At 50.3% G+C, this 18,245-nt stretch overlaps 2 protein-coding genes and 1 long non-coding RNA gene across 8 annotated transcripts in view; 2 read left to right on the top strand and 1 right to left on the bottom strand.

Moving 5' to 3' along the window:
* The window catches only part of Grin2d (glutamate ionotropic receptor NMDA type subunit 2D), a 39,597-nt gene extending 24,508 nt beyond the window's left edge, over positions 1-15,089 (top strand). For 3 of the 6 annotated variants that reach the window (XM_031386659.1, XM_031386661.1, XM_031386664.1), the window contains 4 exons: positions 10,995-11,182; positions 11,339-11,571; positions 11,731-13,032; positions 13,971-14,411. In XM_031386659.1, coding sequence (XP_031242519.1) covers positions 10,995-11,182; positions 11,339-11,571; positions 11,731-13,032; positions 13,971-14,006 — 1,759 coding nt within the window. In that variant the 3' untranslated portion in view covers positions 14,007-14,411. Of the gene's footprint in view, positions 1-10,994; positions 11,183-11,338; positions 11,572-11,730; positions 13,185-13,970; positions 14,412-14,945 lie in introns of those variants that run through there. The other 3 variants (XM_031386663.1, XM_031386662.1, XM_031386660.1) reach the window with 2 other exon arrangements.
* On the bottom strand, positions 10,759-12,810 carry LOC116102238. The gene is made up of 2 exons (XR_004123034.1): positions 12,349-12,810; positions 10,759-11,604 (listed from the first exon to the last, which is right to left on the bottom strand). It is a non-coding gene; the product is annotated as an uncharacterized LOC116102238 (long non-coding RNA).
* The window catches only part of Grwd1 (glutamate rich WD repeat containing 1), a 5,146-nt gene continuing 1,929 nt past the window's right edge, over positions 15,029-18,245 (top strand). The window contains exons 1-6 of the mRNA XM_031386677.1: positions 15,029-15,232; positions 15,425-15,542; positions 15,677-15,833; positions 17,473-17,686; positions 17,797-17,939; positions 18,128-18,245. The exon at positions 18,128-18,245 is cut by the window's right edge and continues 107 nt beyond it. Coding sequence (XP_031242537.1) covers positions 15,046-15,232; positions 15,425-15,542; positions 15,677-15,833; positions 17,473-17,686; positions 17,797-17,939; positions 18,128-18,245 — 937 coding nt within the window. The 5' untranslated portion in view covers positions 15,029-15,045. The remainder of the gene's footprint in view (positions 15,233-15,424; positions 15,543-15,676; positions 15,834-17,472; positions 17,687-17,796; positions 17,940-18,127) is intronic.

Genomic DNA, 18,245 nt, shown 5'->3' with positions numbered 1-18,245 from the left:
GAGAGAGAGAGAGAGAGAGAGAGGCATGTGCATGTGTATTCACACACACCTTTATTTAATATGGAAAGGAATAAAGAAGGAAATAGCTGAGTAGGGCTGGAACGGGCTTGATAAACCCCCAACAATATAAAACAGAAAAGGCTTTGATGTGTCCATTCTTTCTTCCTCCCTCACCAAATATCTGTTGTATCTGTTGGTCTTCTTCCACTAGGCAGTGGGCTGAGCCCTGCCTCAGTGAGTGGATCCAAGCTCTCTCTCTCTCTCTCTCTCTCTCTCCTCTCTCTCTCTCTCTCTCTCTCTCTCTCTCTCTCTCTCTCTCTCTCTCTCTCAGGTGTCCAGACTACTAGCACTCTCCATATGTAGGAGACAGCCATATGTGGTAGAGCTGTGTATTCCTGCAGTGGGTGGAAAGTATTAGACTCCTGTAGTCCAGCAAGACATCCTTGAAATGTGGTTGGTGTCACCTGTGACTCAGATTTCTTAAATCTCAAGATGCAAGTACAAATAGCCACACATGATCACCATAGTGGCCAAGAGAAGACTGTCATTTCTTTGTTGTTGAGACAGGGGATCAAAGGTGTGCGCCAATGAATACCCATCATCTCTAGTTATGCAGGCATTTCCTAGCTTGTGTCAAGTTGACAAAACAAAAAACAAAACCAGGAGAGTCCTTCATGGAACTTAAAATCCTGTGGAGGGAAACAGAATACAAGCTGGGTAAGATGCTAGGGTATCCTGCAGGTGACACGTGCTTACTTTGGAAAACCTGTGGAGAGGCCTTCAGTGTTAAATAAGGGTTCCAGAATTTTCTTTTGAATAAACACTTGGAGGAAGTGAGAGGCTGAGTTGGGCTGCTGTTTGGGTGAATTTCCACAGAGGGAACAGCCAGTACAAAGATGTGAGGGCCAGCGTGGCTGGAACAGGGTGGCCGGTGTCCCATGGCACAGGACCTCCAAGCAACAGCTGACTGGTGGCATAGGGAAGCAGGACAAGAGGGAGCTGAGGAGAGATGGGCTGGTGCTGGTTAGAATGTGGAGCTCCATCTGCCCTAGGCTGGGGACAAACACTCAAGAGAGCAAGGGTAAAGGCAGGGAAGCCTTAGTTTTCAATCTACACTGTAGCAGATGCCCTAAGAAATGGCTGGTGTGTGTGTGTGTATGTGTCTGTTTGTTTATTCTATTTTAGACAGGGTTGCTGTGTGCCAAGATTTTTCCTGGGGAGACACAACACACACATCTACTCACCACAGTCAGCCAGCCAGTGGCAAACCAAAGTACTGACACCACCCGAGTCCAACTTGGTAAACCAATGAGCTTTACTGGGTGCCTCACAGGAGTGTGACTGAGGAGTGGCTCACAAGGGCAGACATGACTCAAAGACAGCTGTGTCATCAAGGTCCACTTGGGCATAGGTGACAGCTCACAAATGCTAGGAACCCAGAGCACACTGCACACACAGCCTGCAGGCAGCCCCACCGATTGGAGAGTCCTTTCAGGTGCCTGCCTTGGTTGGTCCAGTCCTCTCTGGGCAGTTCAGCTTGCCATTCTTCCAGGCCGCTGGGTTCCTCTCACAGTCCTCCTTCTTCCTGAGAGGGATGCTTAGCTCTTATTGCTTCTTCTGACAGGCAGGTGCCTGATGATCTGGTCAGCTTCTGGAACTTCCTGAAGCTAATTTGAGTTGTTTACCTTCCTGCTAAAGGAGTTTCCCTGAAGGATGGAATGTTCCAGTCTTTGAGAACTTTGTTATACAGCACTTCACCCCTCCATACACGCCATCCCCAACCCCTCTTACATTCTTTCTGTCCCCTCATCCACAATGATCCCTGAGCCTTAGAGGGGGTGACTAGAGATGTCCACCTGTGGCTAAGAATTATCCCACTGTGCCATAGATGTGGCCACTTGTTCTTAAGAGCATCACCAATGGTTGTGAGTTGAGTAAGCACACATGTTTAGGCAGCAGTTTGACAGGCACATCACATCCATTCAGTAAAACCATATTCATTGTTTCCCCATTGGAAACTTTGTCTTCCCCAGCCACAGGTTTTTGTCCTGGCTTATAGTATCAGATGTGAACTCCCTCTTGCAGAGCAGGCCTTAACTCCAATTGGAAGGCCATTGGTGTTACCCAATGGCTGTGCCACTATTGTGCAAGCAGGCACACCCTGCCTGGCATAACGATACCTCAGGACTCAGGGTCCATAGCCAAGCAGGAATGTTAGTGATGGTTTTCCACCTACATGGCTCCCCCTCTGGCAATGTGAAAGCCAGAGGGTGCAGCAGGGTGCGAGTTTGCAGTTCAGTCTCAGCTTAATTTCTCCATGTTCTGAAGTCCCGGCTCACACATGCAGTATCTTCAGGAATATGGTCTTACTGTCTACTTCTGGCATACAACCAACAACATTAGCAGTATGTAGCTTTTATGGTCTGTGAAGCCTCAGGGGCTTTTCTGGCCAACAACTCACAGAAGGCACTGGGGTTTTCATTCAGTAACCTTATGGCTTATGGAGGTGTTCTTTCCCAATTGTATAAGGATGTCTTTGGATTTAAATTCTCTAGCTAGTGTTTTAACAACCCATTTTTACTTTTAATTAACCAACTCCTTAAAAGGACTATAAAGTAGGTAGAAGTAACATTGTGCCTGGTGTTTCTCCAATGGCTTTCCAAATCTGCAAGGTTAGCACCATTTCTCTCATTTCTCTCTCTTTCTCTCTCTCTCATACATATATATTATATATATAATATATATGTATATATATGTATATACATATACAAAAATAATGACAAATAGTGGGTTACAAAGATGACCTTGGTGACACTCTCAGAAAGTCTGTGGTCATCTGTCCTCAGAAGCGTCAGGTGACACTTCACAACCAGGAAGATACTAATGTCAAACACAAGCAGGGTCTAATTCAGCATGGAAGGGTTCCATCTATTTGTATCAGTTGCTCCTCTATAGATCAAGGTTGGGTACAGATAGGAGCACTAACCTTCTGTGCTCCCCCCTCAGTCATTCTCCATGAACCATTACATTTACATATCCTGGAGCTTTCCCCGGAGCCTCCCAACATTTCTCCACACCTGATAAACTCAGTGGGCCTGACTTCATCTGCTCAGACCTACTCAGAGCCAAAGGTGAATGTGTTCCCTCTGCTGCCTCCCTGGGTCAGAGTGGCCCTGGGCTGGACCCCCATTCATCATATTTGGCTGTTGGGGCATGCTCTGGCTGGGAGAACCATCTCCACCCCAAGTGTAATGTTTTGCTGGAGGGAAATGCACCCTCCTTAGCCTAGAGTTAAAACTCCCCAACCCTGGGACAGGCTTGGTCATCTTCATCCGTTTTGTTCTGTATTCTGGGAACTGTTCCTCCGGCTTTAAAAACCCCCCAGCAGCTCCTTAGACACAAGTTGGTTTCCTCAACTTTTCACCTTATGAACTTCATAGTCTCACTATGTTTGTCTGCGATCAACCCAGATGGACCTCTTTCCTCTGCTTGACCATCTCTTGTTTCCTAGGCTGCACTCTCACTTAAGGACACACTCCTTATGTGCTCATCTAAGTCCCTGGAGTCAGACAAAACCTGTCCTACTTCTTAAAGCGCTTGCTCTACCAAAGCTGCTAAGGTTCCATACCAACCTTGAGATCCTGGCTGGTTTGACCCTTCCCTTAACTCCTCTGTAAACACAGCTCTATCTGGCCAAGTGAACTGGGGTTCAAGCACGGCTTTCCTTATTCCTAATTCCCTTCAATAGCATCTTTCCCTCTGCTATGGTCTTCCAGCTCCTGATATTTATGGGACTTCAGACAGTAATAACTAAGTGTCCCCAGTGGCTTTCCTATGCCAGGCCATCGGGGACTCTCAGGCTACACAGCCTTTGCCTTGAGGAGGGAATGGGGAGCTGTGTGATTCAGCTTTTCTGCCTCCACAGCAGCCAGACTGACCCCACTGAGTGCTAAGTCCCCATCTCACAGCCTCACAAGCCCGGCTGTAATTGGCTCTTTCATTGCTTGTTTACATCTTCCCTGAGTTCAGCAGTTCAAGTGCTCAGCATTTTCTGCTCACCTTAGTGTCTCCTGCTAGGCCACTGTTAAGGCTCCATCACAGATTTTCCCTCTTTTCCTATTAAAGGTCAGACCCTCAGGGCATCTTCTACTGTGTTTACAAGTTCTCCTCTGCCCCACTCTCTGAATCTCCCCATGGATTCCAAGTTCTTGGATCCCAAGAAGGGCTTATGAGCACGGACCTAACTTGTTCTCTCTTTTCTTCCTGGCCCCCAATCCCTGGGCAGCAGCAAGCCAGCGCCTTCACCTCACCCCTTCCTTTATGTAATTCACTCACCAAATCAGGATAACATTGAGGATACTAGCTAGCCACATCTCCCTCTGTTGCAAATTGCTCCTCTGCAACAATAAATTCCTGCTCAGCACCATCTCAGCCTCATGTGCATTTCTAGCTACAGGATGTAGCCAGGCAACTCCTGCGACTGCTTGCCAATAGCAGTGTCAACCCCTGTGTGCTAATCATGAAGACTGCAAAATTTCCTCTAGCCCTTTAACAGTTTTTAGGGCATCTCCATATTCACATGGTTGGACCCCACTCATCAAGCAGGCATGGCACCACATACCACACCGATGAAGGCTCCACCCTGGGACGCTTCCTACAGAGCCTCTCAATACTGATGGCTCAGCCTTAGTGGCACTCCTCACTGTCATAGCACAAAGGCACACTAGCACACACCATACAGGAAAGGACAACTCCGCTGGAATTCCCTCTGTGGGTGTTGCTCCCTCAGGCTGCTCAACCTCAGCTGCATGCCTTGCTATTCACAGCCAGGATCGTGTACTCATGCCTCCTTAACTCATCTTTGTTTCAGCCCTGTTCTTGTTCCTGGGGAGACAGAACACATGTCTACTCACCCCAGAAAGGGATCCCATGACAAAGTATGGATGCCACCGAAGTCCAACTTAGTGAACCAATGAGGTTTTGGGGGGTTACTTACAGGAGCAGAGATGACTCAGAGACAGCTGCATCACCAAAGCCCACCCCAGCACTGGTGACAACTCCCAAAGCTGGGAACATGGAGCCCACTGCACAGCCTGCATGCAGCCCAGCAGGTTAGAGAGTGTCCTTTCCATGTGCCTCAGTTGTTCTAAACCTCTCCAAGATAGCTCAGCTGGTTTCTGTTTCTTCCAGGCAGCTGGTCTGGTCTCAAGAGTCCCTTTTTGCAATTTGGCTCCTCTGAGAGGGACTCTACGATTTTATTGATTACTCAGGCAGAGAGGAGCCTCGTGAAAGTTAATCTAGTCAGTTTCAGGGACTTCCTGAAGCTGTTTTGGGTTGTTTGCTTTCTGCTTAGCTTCCACATAGAATGGAATATTTCCATCTCAGAGAAAACTGTTACACAAAGGTATCCTCGTAAATTTAGGCTTACCTCAGACTCACTGCAATCCTCCTGTCTCACCTTTCCAAGTGAGAACAGAAGTGAGGCACCTTACTAAAATATGAATTTGGTTTTGCAATGCTGTAGATTGGCTTTGCACATTGTTAAGTGTTTTACTGTTCTATTGCTGTGAAGAGACACCATAACCAAGACAACTCTTCCAAAAGAAAGCATTTTAGTGGGGGGGTTGCTTACAGTTTTAGAGAGTTAGTCCATGATAATCATGACAGGAAGCACACAGGTATGCCACCAGAGTAGTAGCTGAGCTCTTAGGTCCTGATCCACAGGCAGCAAGGACAGAGACAGGGACAGTGGGGCTAGCCTGGGTTTTGAAACCTGAGAACCCACCCCGACTTGACTTAAGTACTCGGAATTCTAGGCAGATCCCCTACCTATTGATCTACGTCTCCAGCCCAAAGTTGAATTTAAATAAGGATTTAGTGGGGAGGGGTTACAGATGGGGGCAGGCATTAGGTCACAGAACTGAGCAAATAATTAAAATGAGTGCTGGGGGTGTATGGGGAGCTGGCCTGCTGTTAGAGCACCCATTCTTGCACAAGACAAGCACCCACACAGTGGTTTATAACCACGGGTAGCACCAGTTCCAGGAGACCCTGTACAGGAGATCCTCTACGTACATTTGTGCAGCACATACATGAAGGCAAAACACTCATAAACATATAATAATAATAAAAAATAAATCTTAAAAAAAATAACAAAACAAAACCAAGTGCTAGGCTTGACATACAGGTGGAGAATTAGTTTAGCTCCAGGCTCTTGGTTTCATTAGGATAAAAAACTAGAAAGTAGGCGCCATCTGATTCCACCTCCTGATACTCCTCCATTCTTTCCATCTTGCAAGCTTTGCCTTGTAGCTCTCTCTGAAATGCTTCTTGAGTCCATCCCACGCATTCCTCCAATAAGACACCAAATTATTTCCACTTACATGTAGAGAGCAATTCACTTTTTTTGCCCTCAAGGGCATTTTCTTAAACAAAGAGAAACCTAGAGAGAAATTATGGTTTACCTACAAGGCAGAAGTGCCTACAGGCAGGGGAATCGATGGTTCTCAGATGCCAGCTGGGATCCCTCTGCCAGTGAAGAATTAAGGGAAAAGTAAGACCCTGTAACACTAAGGCTAGACTGGGGCTCTCAATGGCCTCTCCAAGAAGCAAGGTAATTCTTAGCCTCCACCTCACCCAAGTCCTTCTTTGCTTTGGCTGTATCACTTCAATTCCAGGAATCTGCTTTAGTCGGTGCCCCCAGCAGAGGTGAATACATGGACAGATTCAGTCCTTTATTTCCACACACACAAGGCATTTATGCATGACAGTCTCTGAAGCTAATATGGAAAGATTTCTATCAGTTGACAGGCTAGGGATTGTGATACAGTCCATGGGCTAGAAGAGGCTCTGGGTGGCACATACACACACAGACACACACACACACCATGTAACACTCAAGGTTAAGAACTTCTTCCTGGAGGTACCTTTCTCTGTGACCAGCATCTAGTCTTGTCTTTATCTTGTCTTCTCACAGTCTGTTCTATCCAGTAGTAGTTTAGTTTTAAACAAAATCAAGAGAATAACACCTAAAACTCCATCTTCTCCACATTTCAAAGGCTGGAGCTGTGTGTGGACAGCGGCTACCATGCAGACACAAGCTCCATCTTGCCATGGCAGTGTTCTTTTGGACAATGCTAGACAAGGGGAAGCCCCTCCCTCTTAGAAGTTATTTGGGAACTGCAAGAAACGTGACCAGAATTTCACCACAGTATCTATGCCATTGAAAGAATAAACATGGAGGGAAAACCTGAGGGTGATGATACTCAAGAAGCTGAGGCAGGAGGATGTAAAGGGTTTTGTTTGTTTGTTTGTTTTTGTTTTATTTTTGCTTGTTTCTGAAACAGGGTTTCTCTGTGTAGACCTGGCTGTCCTGGAACTCACTCTGTAGACCAGGCTGGCCTCAAACTCAAAAATCTGCCTGCCTCTGCCTCCCAAGTGCTGGGATTAAAGGCATGCTCCACCACCGCCCAGCCTGAGGATATGAAATTTAAGGCGAACTTTTGGAGTTGTCTCCAAATAAAGTAATACTGGGTCTGAGCTCACAGCTCTGCCAGGAAAATTCTTGGCTTGCACACACAAGGACCCAAGTTCAATCCTCAGAACCAGTAGACTGCTTGGAATGCTAACCCTGGTGCCAGGATATCTGAGACAGGCAGGTGTCTGGAGTTTTCTGGCCAGCCAGTCTGGCCTACTTGGTGAACTCTAGGCCAATAAAATGTTATGTCTCATTGGGCATGGAGGTCCATGAGTCCAATCTCAGCACTCAGGAGGCAAAAGCAAGTGGATCTCTGAGTTTCAGGCTAGCCTGGTCTACAGAGTCAGTCACAGACCAGCTAGAGGTATATAACGAGACCTTGTCTCAGAAAATAAACAAAGACATCATGTCTCAAAGAAGGTGAACTGTGGTCCTGAGGCTGATACTCAAGGTTATCCTTTAGCCCACACACACATGCGCTTATGCACCTACAAACAACTGAGCATGCTCAGTTGCATTTTCTTAATGCTCACATGCATTAAGAAAAAGGTGGAAGGCCTCAAGATAGCTCAACCGGTAGAGGGTCTACTGAGGCTGAAGCCCTGAGTTTAATCCCTGGAACCCATGTGATAGAGCTGGGAAGGACCAACTCCTACAGGTTGTCCTTCGACCTCCATGTGCATGCCATGCCTGCCCATTCATATAAATATAAAAGAAAATTTAAATAACTTAATTTTGAATGTAGCTCAGTAGATTGCTTAGCTATCTATCATATGTAGGCCCTGTATTCAATTCCCAGCAGCACAAAAATAAATAAAGAGGGTTAGAGAGATATATAGTTTTTATTCATCTGATGTAATTGTTGTTTCTGAGGCTTACTGTCTCAGTTTGCTAACCTAGGCCTAGTCCTGAAAGCTTCTAACCTCTGTACTTCTTATCTAGGCCTAGAATATTTTCAGCCTCTGAGACTTCCTGCTGAATAAGTTCACCCTTTCTAGCTCTTTGTGAACTCTGGCTGGCTGACTCAACTTAGCTGTTGTGGCTCAAACTCCTCTTCGGGCTGACTGCTTCAATCTGGCTTCTCTTAGTTTTCTCTTGAATTGCTCTGCGTGGCCTCAAACTAACTCTAGCAATATGTTCTGGTCTTCTGGCTCCTTCTCATTCTCTGATTCATTCTGCCATCACCTGTGTCTAGCTTGTTCTCTCTGCAATCTGTCTCTGTACAACTGTCCCAGTAAATCTGCCTCTTCTTTTTTCCTCTCTTGCTCTGCTCTCTTAAATAGCTTCCCTTTCCTGTCCTGTGAGACTTGGGCATATCCTATCCTGTCAAATCTTTCTCTGATTCATCACTTTGTCTGCCACTCAATTAGACATCCCTTTCAAACATGGGTGCTTCCTTGTACAAACTAACTTGACCTTCTCTGTTGGGGTTAAAGGTGTGTATTACAGTGCTGTATTCTATCCAGAGGTATTAAAGGTGTGTGCTAAGGGCTGAGCCACACATCTAAGAACAGATATTTTTGCCTGGGAGGTGGTGGCACACACCTTTAATCCTAGCACTTGGATGGCAGAGGCAGGTGGATTTCTGAGTTCGAGGGCAGCCTGGTCTACAGAGTGAGTTCCAGGACAGCCAGGGCTATACAGAAAAATCCTGTCTTGAAAAACCAAAAAAAAAAAAAAAAAAGAGGTATTTTCAGACATCAGGAGTTCACAGTGTAATCAAATATCCTGCAGCAGAGAGATGTCTCAACAGTTACAAGTGTGTCCTTTGATGATCTGAGTTCAGTTCCTAATCCTCCTTCTGGCCTCCCCAGGCACCTGCACAGACATGTAATACACCTCTCATATATACAAGTAATTAAAAATAAAATCCTTAAAAAAATGAAACCTAAAATAAATTAATTAAAACATGGAGTTACCAGGACTGGAGAGATGGCTCAGCAGTTAAGAGTACTGACTGCTCTTCCAGAGGTCCTGAGTTCGATTCCTAGCAACCACATGGTGGCTCACAACCATCTGTAATGGGATCTGATGCCCTCTTCTGGTGTATCTGAAGAGAGCAATGGTATTTGTTCTCATATACATAAAATAAATAAGTAAATCTTTAGAAAGAAAAAACATGGAGTTACCATATAACTGGGATTCCAAGGCCGGTTTTATTAACACACTCCAGACTTCTCTGCCTGTCAGATCACAAATAGCATATTCTGTGTTATACCTGTCTACTGATGTGGACTGTCATTCACACAACTTATTCTGTAAAACTATCCCTGTGTGCTGGGAATGGGAACGAGCAGGTGCCAGCTCCCTGGGGCTGGCAGTCTCCAGAAGAAGCTGCGAAAGGAGGGAAGGGTGTGGTGCTCCCACCCTTGGGGATGACTTTCCTTCCAGATCTCCCCTCTGGAAAGAAAAATAGACACAAAGGTTTCAGTATTACAACTCTCTTGTGAGGGTTAAATGAATGAATCAGTGTGTCTGATAGAACGGGAATTAGCCCAATACTGCTAAAATATAAGTGCTCACTGGTGTCTCTGTCATTCCCCCTGCTAAGTGTCACACCTCTTTCTACTGCAAGATCATGGGCTGTGGGTAGCCTGCCTAGCACTCCAGTGAGGTCTCAGGGCCTGGCTCAGTCATAGAGTGATGGCCTACATATACAGGGGCTGGGTTCCACCTCTACCATCATAACTAATAAAATGAAAGGCCTTTTAAAAATATGTCTTAATGTATATGTCTATGTGAGTCTATCACATGGGTGTAGGTAATGGCAGAAGCCAGGATTATAAGTGACTGTGAACTCTCATGTTACCAAGTGCTCTGCCACCAAGCTACATCCCCAGTCCCAGAACCTTTTTTTTTTTTAAGATTTTATTTATTTTATGTATATGAGTACACTGTAGCTTCAGATACACCAGAAGAGGGCATCAGATCCCATTACAGATGGTTGTGACCCACCATGTGGTTGCTGGGATTTGAACTCAGGACCTCTGGAAGAGCAATCAGTGCTCTTAACTGTTGAGCCATCTCTCTACCCACTACGCCCCCAGGACCTTTTAAAAAGTGAATTTTCCATTAAAAACAAAACCCACTGGGCAGTGATGGTACAGGCCTTTAATCCCAGCACTTGAGAGGCAGAGACCAGGGGGATCTCTATAAATTTGAGGCCAGCCTGGTCTACAGAGTGAGTGCCAGGACGGCCAGGGCTACAGAGAGGAACAAAACCAAAGCAGTATCTTCTTTGGAAAGATACAATGAGGACTAGGAGACTGTTCCCTCGACAGTTACAATGGCTGTCATTTCTCCAGAGCCGCTTTCCTACCAGGAACTGTCACTTCTGCAAAAGCTTGGGCTTGGTGGTATTTAGAATAATGATGTTTTACCAATGTGGGAAAGAACCACAAGGAATATCTGCTCAGTCGATCCTGAGCAGTTGCAGGTTACAGATGAAAGGCGTTCCTGGAGTGCTGTGAAGTCATCTAAATGAGACTGACCCTGTCTTTCCTGCCCCTGTCCTCAGGAAACTGGACGCCTTCATCTATGACGCAGCAGTGCTCAACTACATGGCCCGCAAGGATGAGGGCTGCAAGCTGGTCACCATCGGCTCCGGCAAGGTCTTCGCCACCACTGGTTATGGCATCGCCCTACACAAGGGCTCCCGCTGGAAGAGGCCCATCGACCTGGCGCTGCTGCAGTTCCTGGGGGATGGTGCGGCTATGCTGGGCATGAAGTCCTCCTCTGGAGAGGGGAGGGCTGACCCTCGGTCCTGGGGAGGAGGGTCTTTAAGAATGGAAGGGGTTGGGGCCTGGACTCTGTATCAGAGGAGAGTGTGCTCCTAATAAGTGACTCTGACCCCATCCTCAGATGAGATTGAGATGCTGGAGCGGCTGTGGCTTTCAGGGATCTGCCACAATGACAAGATCGAGGTGATGAGCAGCAAGCTGGATATCGACAACATGGCAGGTGTCTTCTACATGCTCCTCGTAGCCATGGGCCTCTCTTTGCTGGTCTTCGCCTGGGAACACCTGGTGTACTGGCGCCTGAGGCATTGCCTAGGGCCCACCCACCGCATGGATTTCCTACTGGCCTTCTCCAGGGTAGGAAAGGGAGCGAGGAGGCAGGGGAGGCGCCTGCACAGAAGGGGAATGGGAAAGTGAGAAAGAGGCGTCAGATGTAACAAATGGGGGTCTCGGGCAGGGCCCACTGCATAGGGAAGAGGTGCAGGCAACCCGCTGACCCCTCACCTTCTCTCACAGGGCATGTACAGCTGCTGCAGCGCCGAGGCTGCTCCACCACCGGCCAAACCCCCGCCACCGCCGCAGCCGCTGCCCAGCCCCGCATATCCCGCTGCTCGCCCGCCCCCTGGCCCCGCACCCTTCGTGCCCAGAGAGCGCGCAGCCGCCGACCGCTGGCGCCGGGCCAAGGGCACAGGGCCCCCGGGGAGCGCAGCGCTAGCGGACGGGTTCCACCGATACTACGGCCCCATCGAGCCGCAGGGGCTGGGCCTCGGCGAGGCGCGCGCGGCACCCAGAGGCGCAGCCGGACGCCCACTGTCCCCACCCACCACACAGCCCCCACAGAAGCCACCACCTTCCTACTTCGCCATCGTGCGCGAGCAAGAGCCGGCCGAGCCCCCCGCCGGCGCCTTCCCGGGCTTCCCATCCCCGCCCGCGCCGCCCGCCGCCGCAGCCGCCGCCGTCGGGCCACCACTGTGTCGCCTGGCTTTCGAGGACGAGAGCCCGCCGGCGCCCTCGCGCTGGCCGCGTTCTGACCCGGAGAGCCAGCCGCTGTTGGGCGGGGGCGCGGGCGGCCCGAGCGCGGGGGCCGCGGCCGCACCACCGCCGCGCCGTGCCGCGCCACCACCGTGCGCCTACCTGGACCTCGAGCCTTCGCCTTCGGACTCGGAGGACTCGGAGAGCCTGGGCGGAGCGTCGCTCGGAGGCCTGGAGCCCTGGTGGTTCGCCGACTTCCCCTACCCGTATGCCGAGCGCCTCGGGCCGCCACCCGGCCGCTACTGGTCGGTCGACAAGCTCGGGGGCTGGCGCGCTGGTAGCTGGGACTACCTGCCCCCGCGCGGCGGCCCCGCGTGGCACTGCCGCCACTGCGCCAGCCTAGAGCTGCTACCGCCACCACGCCATCTCAGCTGCTCGCACGACGGCCTAGACGGTGGCTGGTGGGCACCTCCGCCGCCACCCTGGGCTGCGGGGCCACCGCCCCGGCGCCGGGCGCGCTGTGGTTGTCCGCGACCGCACCCGCACCGCCCCCGGGCCTCGCACCGTGCGCCCCCCGCCGCGCCGCACCACCACCGACACAGGCGCGCGGCTGGCGGCTGGGACCTCCCGCCGCCCGCGCCCACCTCGCGTTCGCTCGAGGACCTGAGCTCCTGCCCACGGGCGGCCCCCACGCGCAGGCTCACCGGGCCCTCCCGCCACGCGCGCCGCTGCCCGCACGCTGCGCACTGGGGGCCGCCCCTGCCCACCGCGTCGCACCGGAGACACCGGGGCGGGGACCTGGGCACACGCAGGGGCTCTGCGCACTTCTCCAGCCTGGAGTCGGAGGTATGACGCGGCTCCGGCCCCCCCAACCCGGCCGCCCCCTCGGTCAGCGCAGGCCACGGCCCGAGGGGACGCGCTAAGTGGACAGGACCCTCATGGGTTGGGAAGGACAGAAACGAACCTGGCCGGACCTCGCCTGGAGCAGCGTCCTGCGCCCCACCCCCTCGCCTTGGGGGAACTATGAGCCAGAGGGGACTTGGTCGCCCAAATCTCACCCATCCTGAGAGCAAGGGGGCGGGGTTCTTGGAGCCCACCGACTCTTTTTTTTTAAACCCGAAAAGGGCTTTTTAACGTCACCTGATTGGCGGGAGGTGTGGGGGGGTCACGCCGCGCCCCACCCCTACGCTCCGGGCCATGGCCCTCACATCACTGTGCAGCTCCCTAGCCCCAGACACACCTCTCGGGGAGCCTGTTTTTAACCTTTCATTCATCAGGACTCAAAACTGTGAGACGCGTACGCCAAACTGTGACTCCAGACCTTGGCCCCGCCACACAGAAACCCCTGACCCCAGACTGTGACTTCCAACACCTAAAATAATCATCTGACCCCAGACTGTGCCCCGACCAGACTGTGACCCTTCATGTCAGACCTCGATGACCCCTCCTTTTAGATCCTTGTTGGTTCTGACCTATAACCTCTCCTCCACAAAAAGTCCTACCTTCACCTGTCTCCCCCACTTACCTACCACCCCAGATGCCACCAATCACATCTTCAAGTCCAGCCCTTATTTGTAACCTTTCAATGATGATCCAGCAGACACTCCACCCCCAGGTCTCCTTTCCCAGGTTTCAGCAGGGTCTGAGGCTGGACTGAGAGGAGGGTCTGGGAGCCCACACTTGACCTTTCCTTCCCTCTCCCACTCCTACACTGCAGTGTTTGGAATAAAACCATGTTTTTACGCCTCCTCGGTCCAAGCCTGAGTTCTGTGTCTGTCTCTTAGGTCCCTTCAACTTCTCTGGAGAAAAATGGAAACTGAGAACTAAGTCCCCATAGGGAAGACAGTCAGACAACAGAAACTGGGCTGGTGGTGTAGCAGAGGCAGGATGTTGTATAATAACACCCTGAGTTCATTCCCCAGTCCTAGAAAACAGGAGATTGAGGAAAGTACAGTCAACCCCGGGAAGAGTACAGGGGAGAGGAGTGGAGAGGTGACAGGGCAGAGGCAACACCCCCAAGAGTAGTGTTAAACATAAGGATGCACAAATTAGGACCAAATCTAGAGATCTATTATTCCTAAGGCTACTGGCAAGAACAGTTTGATTGGTTATTTTATGCAAATGGAGAGTGGCCAACCCAAGTCTTGAATACCCTTAATCTCACCAGTGAGGATGTGTTGCCAATATTTCATTACTCCAATTAACTAAAACTCGGATGTACATGGGTAGATAAAGAGAGCTGACTCAGCTGTAGCAGCAGCCTCAAGAGAGACTTTCTGATTAAGTGCCTGCTGACCAGAGCTGCCATGGGAATGCCTGGTTGGGAAATGGACTGCCCCTGGAGGATAGATCCAATCCACTAACTTAGACATAATGTCCAGCCTGTCTACCCTAAAGCATTTTGAAATAATTTAAAGCCATCATAACAAGAAGAGAAGAAGAAATCGGCCTTAAAGGTCCTCGGGGGAGCAGAAGCCCAGTCTCCTTGCCAGTAAGTGCTCGTTTACATACATGAATAATTAACTAAATGGAAAGACAGCCCTAGGAATGAAAGGTGGAAGATGGAAAGAGTTCTGAAGCCAAAAGACTTCTGTAGAACTACAACTCCCAGAAGGTCTTGCCACTGCTGCGCGGAAGAATTCCCCAAGGTCACGCGAAAGACAAAATTGCTCCTAATATAAGTTTTCTCACTGAGCCAGGGCGCAGTTACTTGGGGCGACCATCTCTCTGCGCATTACCTTCTTATTGCTGGTTCACAGGTTTCCAAGGTAACAGTACAGTGGGACGGGTCTTAGACTGTGGGAGGTGAAGCCCGGAAGTGACGCTATTACTTCGCGTCCGGGGCAAGAAGGTTCGAAGATGGCGGCGCGCAAGGGCCGGAGGCGCACATGTGAAACCGGGGAGCCCATGGAGGCTGAAACCTGCCACCCAGGATCCGAAGGCCCATCCCAGGTCTACCTGCCCGGCAGAGGGCCACCACTTGGCGAGGGAGAGGAGCTGGTAATGGATGAAGAGGCCTACGTGCTGTACCATCGAGCGCAAACTGGTAGGCAGAGAGGCCTGACTCTCGGGTCCTGGGACATGAAAGGCCTGACTTGGAGTCTGGGGGATGAAGGGTGTGGAGTCTGAGGATTGTGACCCTGCAGATTGCCGGCCTTTGTTGGAGGTGGAGGCCGAGTTCCCAGTATCTCGTCCCTACTCTGCAACTCTACGGTCTAATTTCTCCATCCATCCCTAGGCGCCCCTTGTCTCAGCTTTGACATAGTACGAGATCACCTGGGCGACAACCGGACAGAGCTCCCTCTCAGTCTTTACCTGTGTGCGGGAACCCAGGCGGAGAGCGCCCAGAGCAATAGGTGAGACCCAGGACCTTTCCAAGACACCCTCAAGGTCCCACGAGTTAGGGCTCTCTGCTAAAAGTCTGGGTCCCCAGTCGCTTTCCTCCCTCAACACCCGGCACTCAATTTCTAACTCTTCATTGCTTCCTTAGACTGATGATGCTTCGGATGCACAATCTCCATGGGACCAGGCCTACACCCTCAGAGGACAGTGATGACGATGAGGAAGATGAAGAGGATGAAGAGGAGAGGAAACCTCAGCTGGAGCTGGCCATGGTTCCCCACTACGGTGGCATCAACCGAGTTCGGGTACAGTCTTCCCAGAAGCTTGTTAACCATTCTCTGCAGCATACCCCTCCCCAATATTCAAATGTCTCTCACCACTTCCTCCTGTCCCTTAGTTCCTCTCACCCACCCATCCCCCTCATTTTTAGAGGGTTTGTTTCACTATATGAGCTGATAAACAGATAATAAAGCTGAAACAGCTCCTGATTGTGGTGTGAAATGTAAGGGTTTTACTGAGCTGTTGCTTAGGAGCTGAGGCAGGAGAGAATGAGATAAAAGGCAGCTCAGTGGTAGAGTGCTCACCTCACGTGCCTAAGGCCCCAGGTTCGATAAATAAGCACTCTTTTTTTTTTTTTTTTTTTGTTTTTTTTTTTTTTTTTTTTGGTTTTTAGTTTTTCGAGACAGGGTTTTTCTGTAGCCTCGGCTATCCTGGAACTCACTCTGTAGACCAGGCTGGCTCCGAACTCAGATATCCGCCTACCTCTGCCTCCCAAGCGCTGGGATTAAAGGCGTGCGTCACCACCGCCCAGCCTGGTACTTGTTTTAAGAGGCTCCCTCAGGCTTGTGTGTGGAAAGTTGGCTGCAGAGAGCCCAAAGTGTTTGATTTCATAAGGAACAACTCACAGGAAGGATGGCATCGCCAGTGGCCACAATACAGGTGGTTAGAAAGGTTTGAGGGGCACTTGAGTGTGGGTGGGTGTGAGGAAGAAGACACAGCCAAACATGGGTCTCAACGTTTTAGGCCCAAGGTAAATGTCTTCGTTGGGGTTACTATTGCTGTGATGAGATGCTGTGACCAAAAGTAACTTGGACAGGAAAGGGTTTGTTTGGCTTACACTTCCACATCACTGTTCATCGCCAAAGGAAGTCAGACAGGAACTTAAAAAGCAGGAATTTGGTGGCAGGGACTGATGCAGAGGCCATGAAGGGGTGCTGCTTACTAGATTGCTTGTCATGGCTTGCTCAGCTTTGTTTCATTCTTTTTCTTTTTCATGTTTTTCATTTTGTTTTGTTTTGTTTGAGACAGGGTTTCTCTGTGTAGCCCTGGCTGTCCTGGAACTCACTCTGTAGACCAGGCTGGCCTCGAACTCAGATTTGCCTGCCTCTGCCTCCCAAAGGGGTGCTCCACCACTGCCCAGCCAACCTGTTTTCTTATAGAATCTAGGGCTGCCTGCCCAGGGATGGCACCATCCACAGTGGACTGGGCCCTCCTAATTAACAAAATGTCCTACTGCCTGCAGCCTTATGCCATTGAGGCATTTTCTCAATTGAGGCTCTGTTCTCTCAGATTACTCTAGTTTATGTCAAGTTGACATAAAACTAGCCGTAGTGGAGATGATCAGAGGAATGTGTTGTCTATGGTAATAGGGCAGTTTAAGGATCTTGTAGTGATTGTAGAGGCGAAAGGGCATGAGAGCCAAGCCCTGGAACCCACAGTATTTCAGAGACCATTTTCTAGAACACCGCCAGGAGCTTGAGCTTCATCCATTTGCTGTTTCTGTTCTTAGCACCAGGAGGTGACCTGGCTGGGAGGTTGCAGTTTCCTCTTACAAAGCTGTTTGGGAACTATGTTTGTCTGTAGACATGCCAAGGTTATAGTTCTGCGAGTCTATTGTCTAACCTTAGGCCTTTCCCCTTTTTGCTTTGTATACCCCTTTGGCAGGTATCTTGGCTGGGAGAGGAGCCTGTGGCTGGAGTATGGTCAGAGAAGGGCCAGGTGGAAGTGTTTGCACTTCGGCGGCTCCTGCAGGTCGTGGATGACCCTCAGGCTCTGGCCATCTTCCTTCGAGATGAGCAAGCCCGAATAAAACCCATCTTCTCCTTTGCTGGCCACATGGGAGAGGGCTTTGCTCTTGACTGGTCCCCTCGGGTGCCCGGTGAGTTGGATTTTCTCATGTTTCAGGGAGGATGGGTCATAGGACTCCTGGAAAGGCAAGAAGTGCCTTTCCCACCAGGTGGGTAAGGTGGTTTCCTAACCCTTGTCCAGGCCGCTTGTTGACTGGTGACTGTCAGAAGAACATCCACCTCTGGACACCCACTGATGGTGGTTCCTGGAATGTGGACCAGAGGCCATTTGTGGGCCACACACGCTCTGTGGAGGATCTGCAGTGGTCACCCTCTGAGGACACGGTAAGGAAAGGCTGGAGGCTTAGACATGTAGGTCTGATGGGGATGAGGGCAGGCTAGGAACCTGAACCCTGGCTTGGGAGAGAAGGGGGCCCAAATTGGGTCCTGGTCCAGAGAAGGAGACAATGAATGATAGTGTAGTCTGTGGGTTGGGGCATCTTTCCAGTTCAAACATGTTCGACCTTACTTAGGTGTTTGCCTCCTGCTCCGCTGATGCCTCCATTCGAATCTGGGACATCCGAGCAGCCCCAGGCAAGGCCTGCATGCTCACCACAGCCACTGCCCATGATGGGGATGTCAATGTCATCA

Source organism: Mastomys coucha, unplaced genomic scaffold, assembly GCF_008632895.1.
Source record: "Mastomys coucha isolate ucsf_1 unplaced genomic scaffold, UCSF_Mcou_1 pScaffold21, whole genome shotgun sequence".
NCBI lineage: Eukaryota > Metazoa > Chordata > Mammalia > Rodentia > Muridae > Mastomys > Mastomys coucha.
The sequence above is the reverse complement of the archived record's forward strand: the minus strand, read 5'-3'. Positions and strand labels throughout refer to the sequence as shown.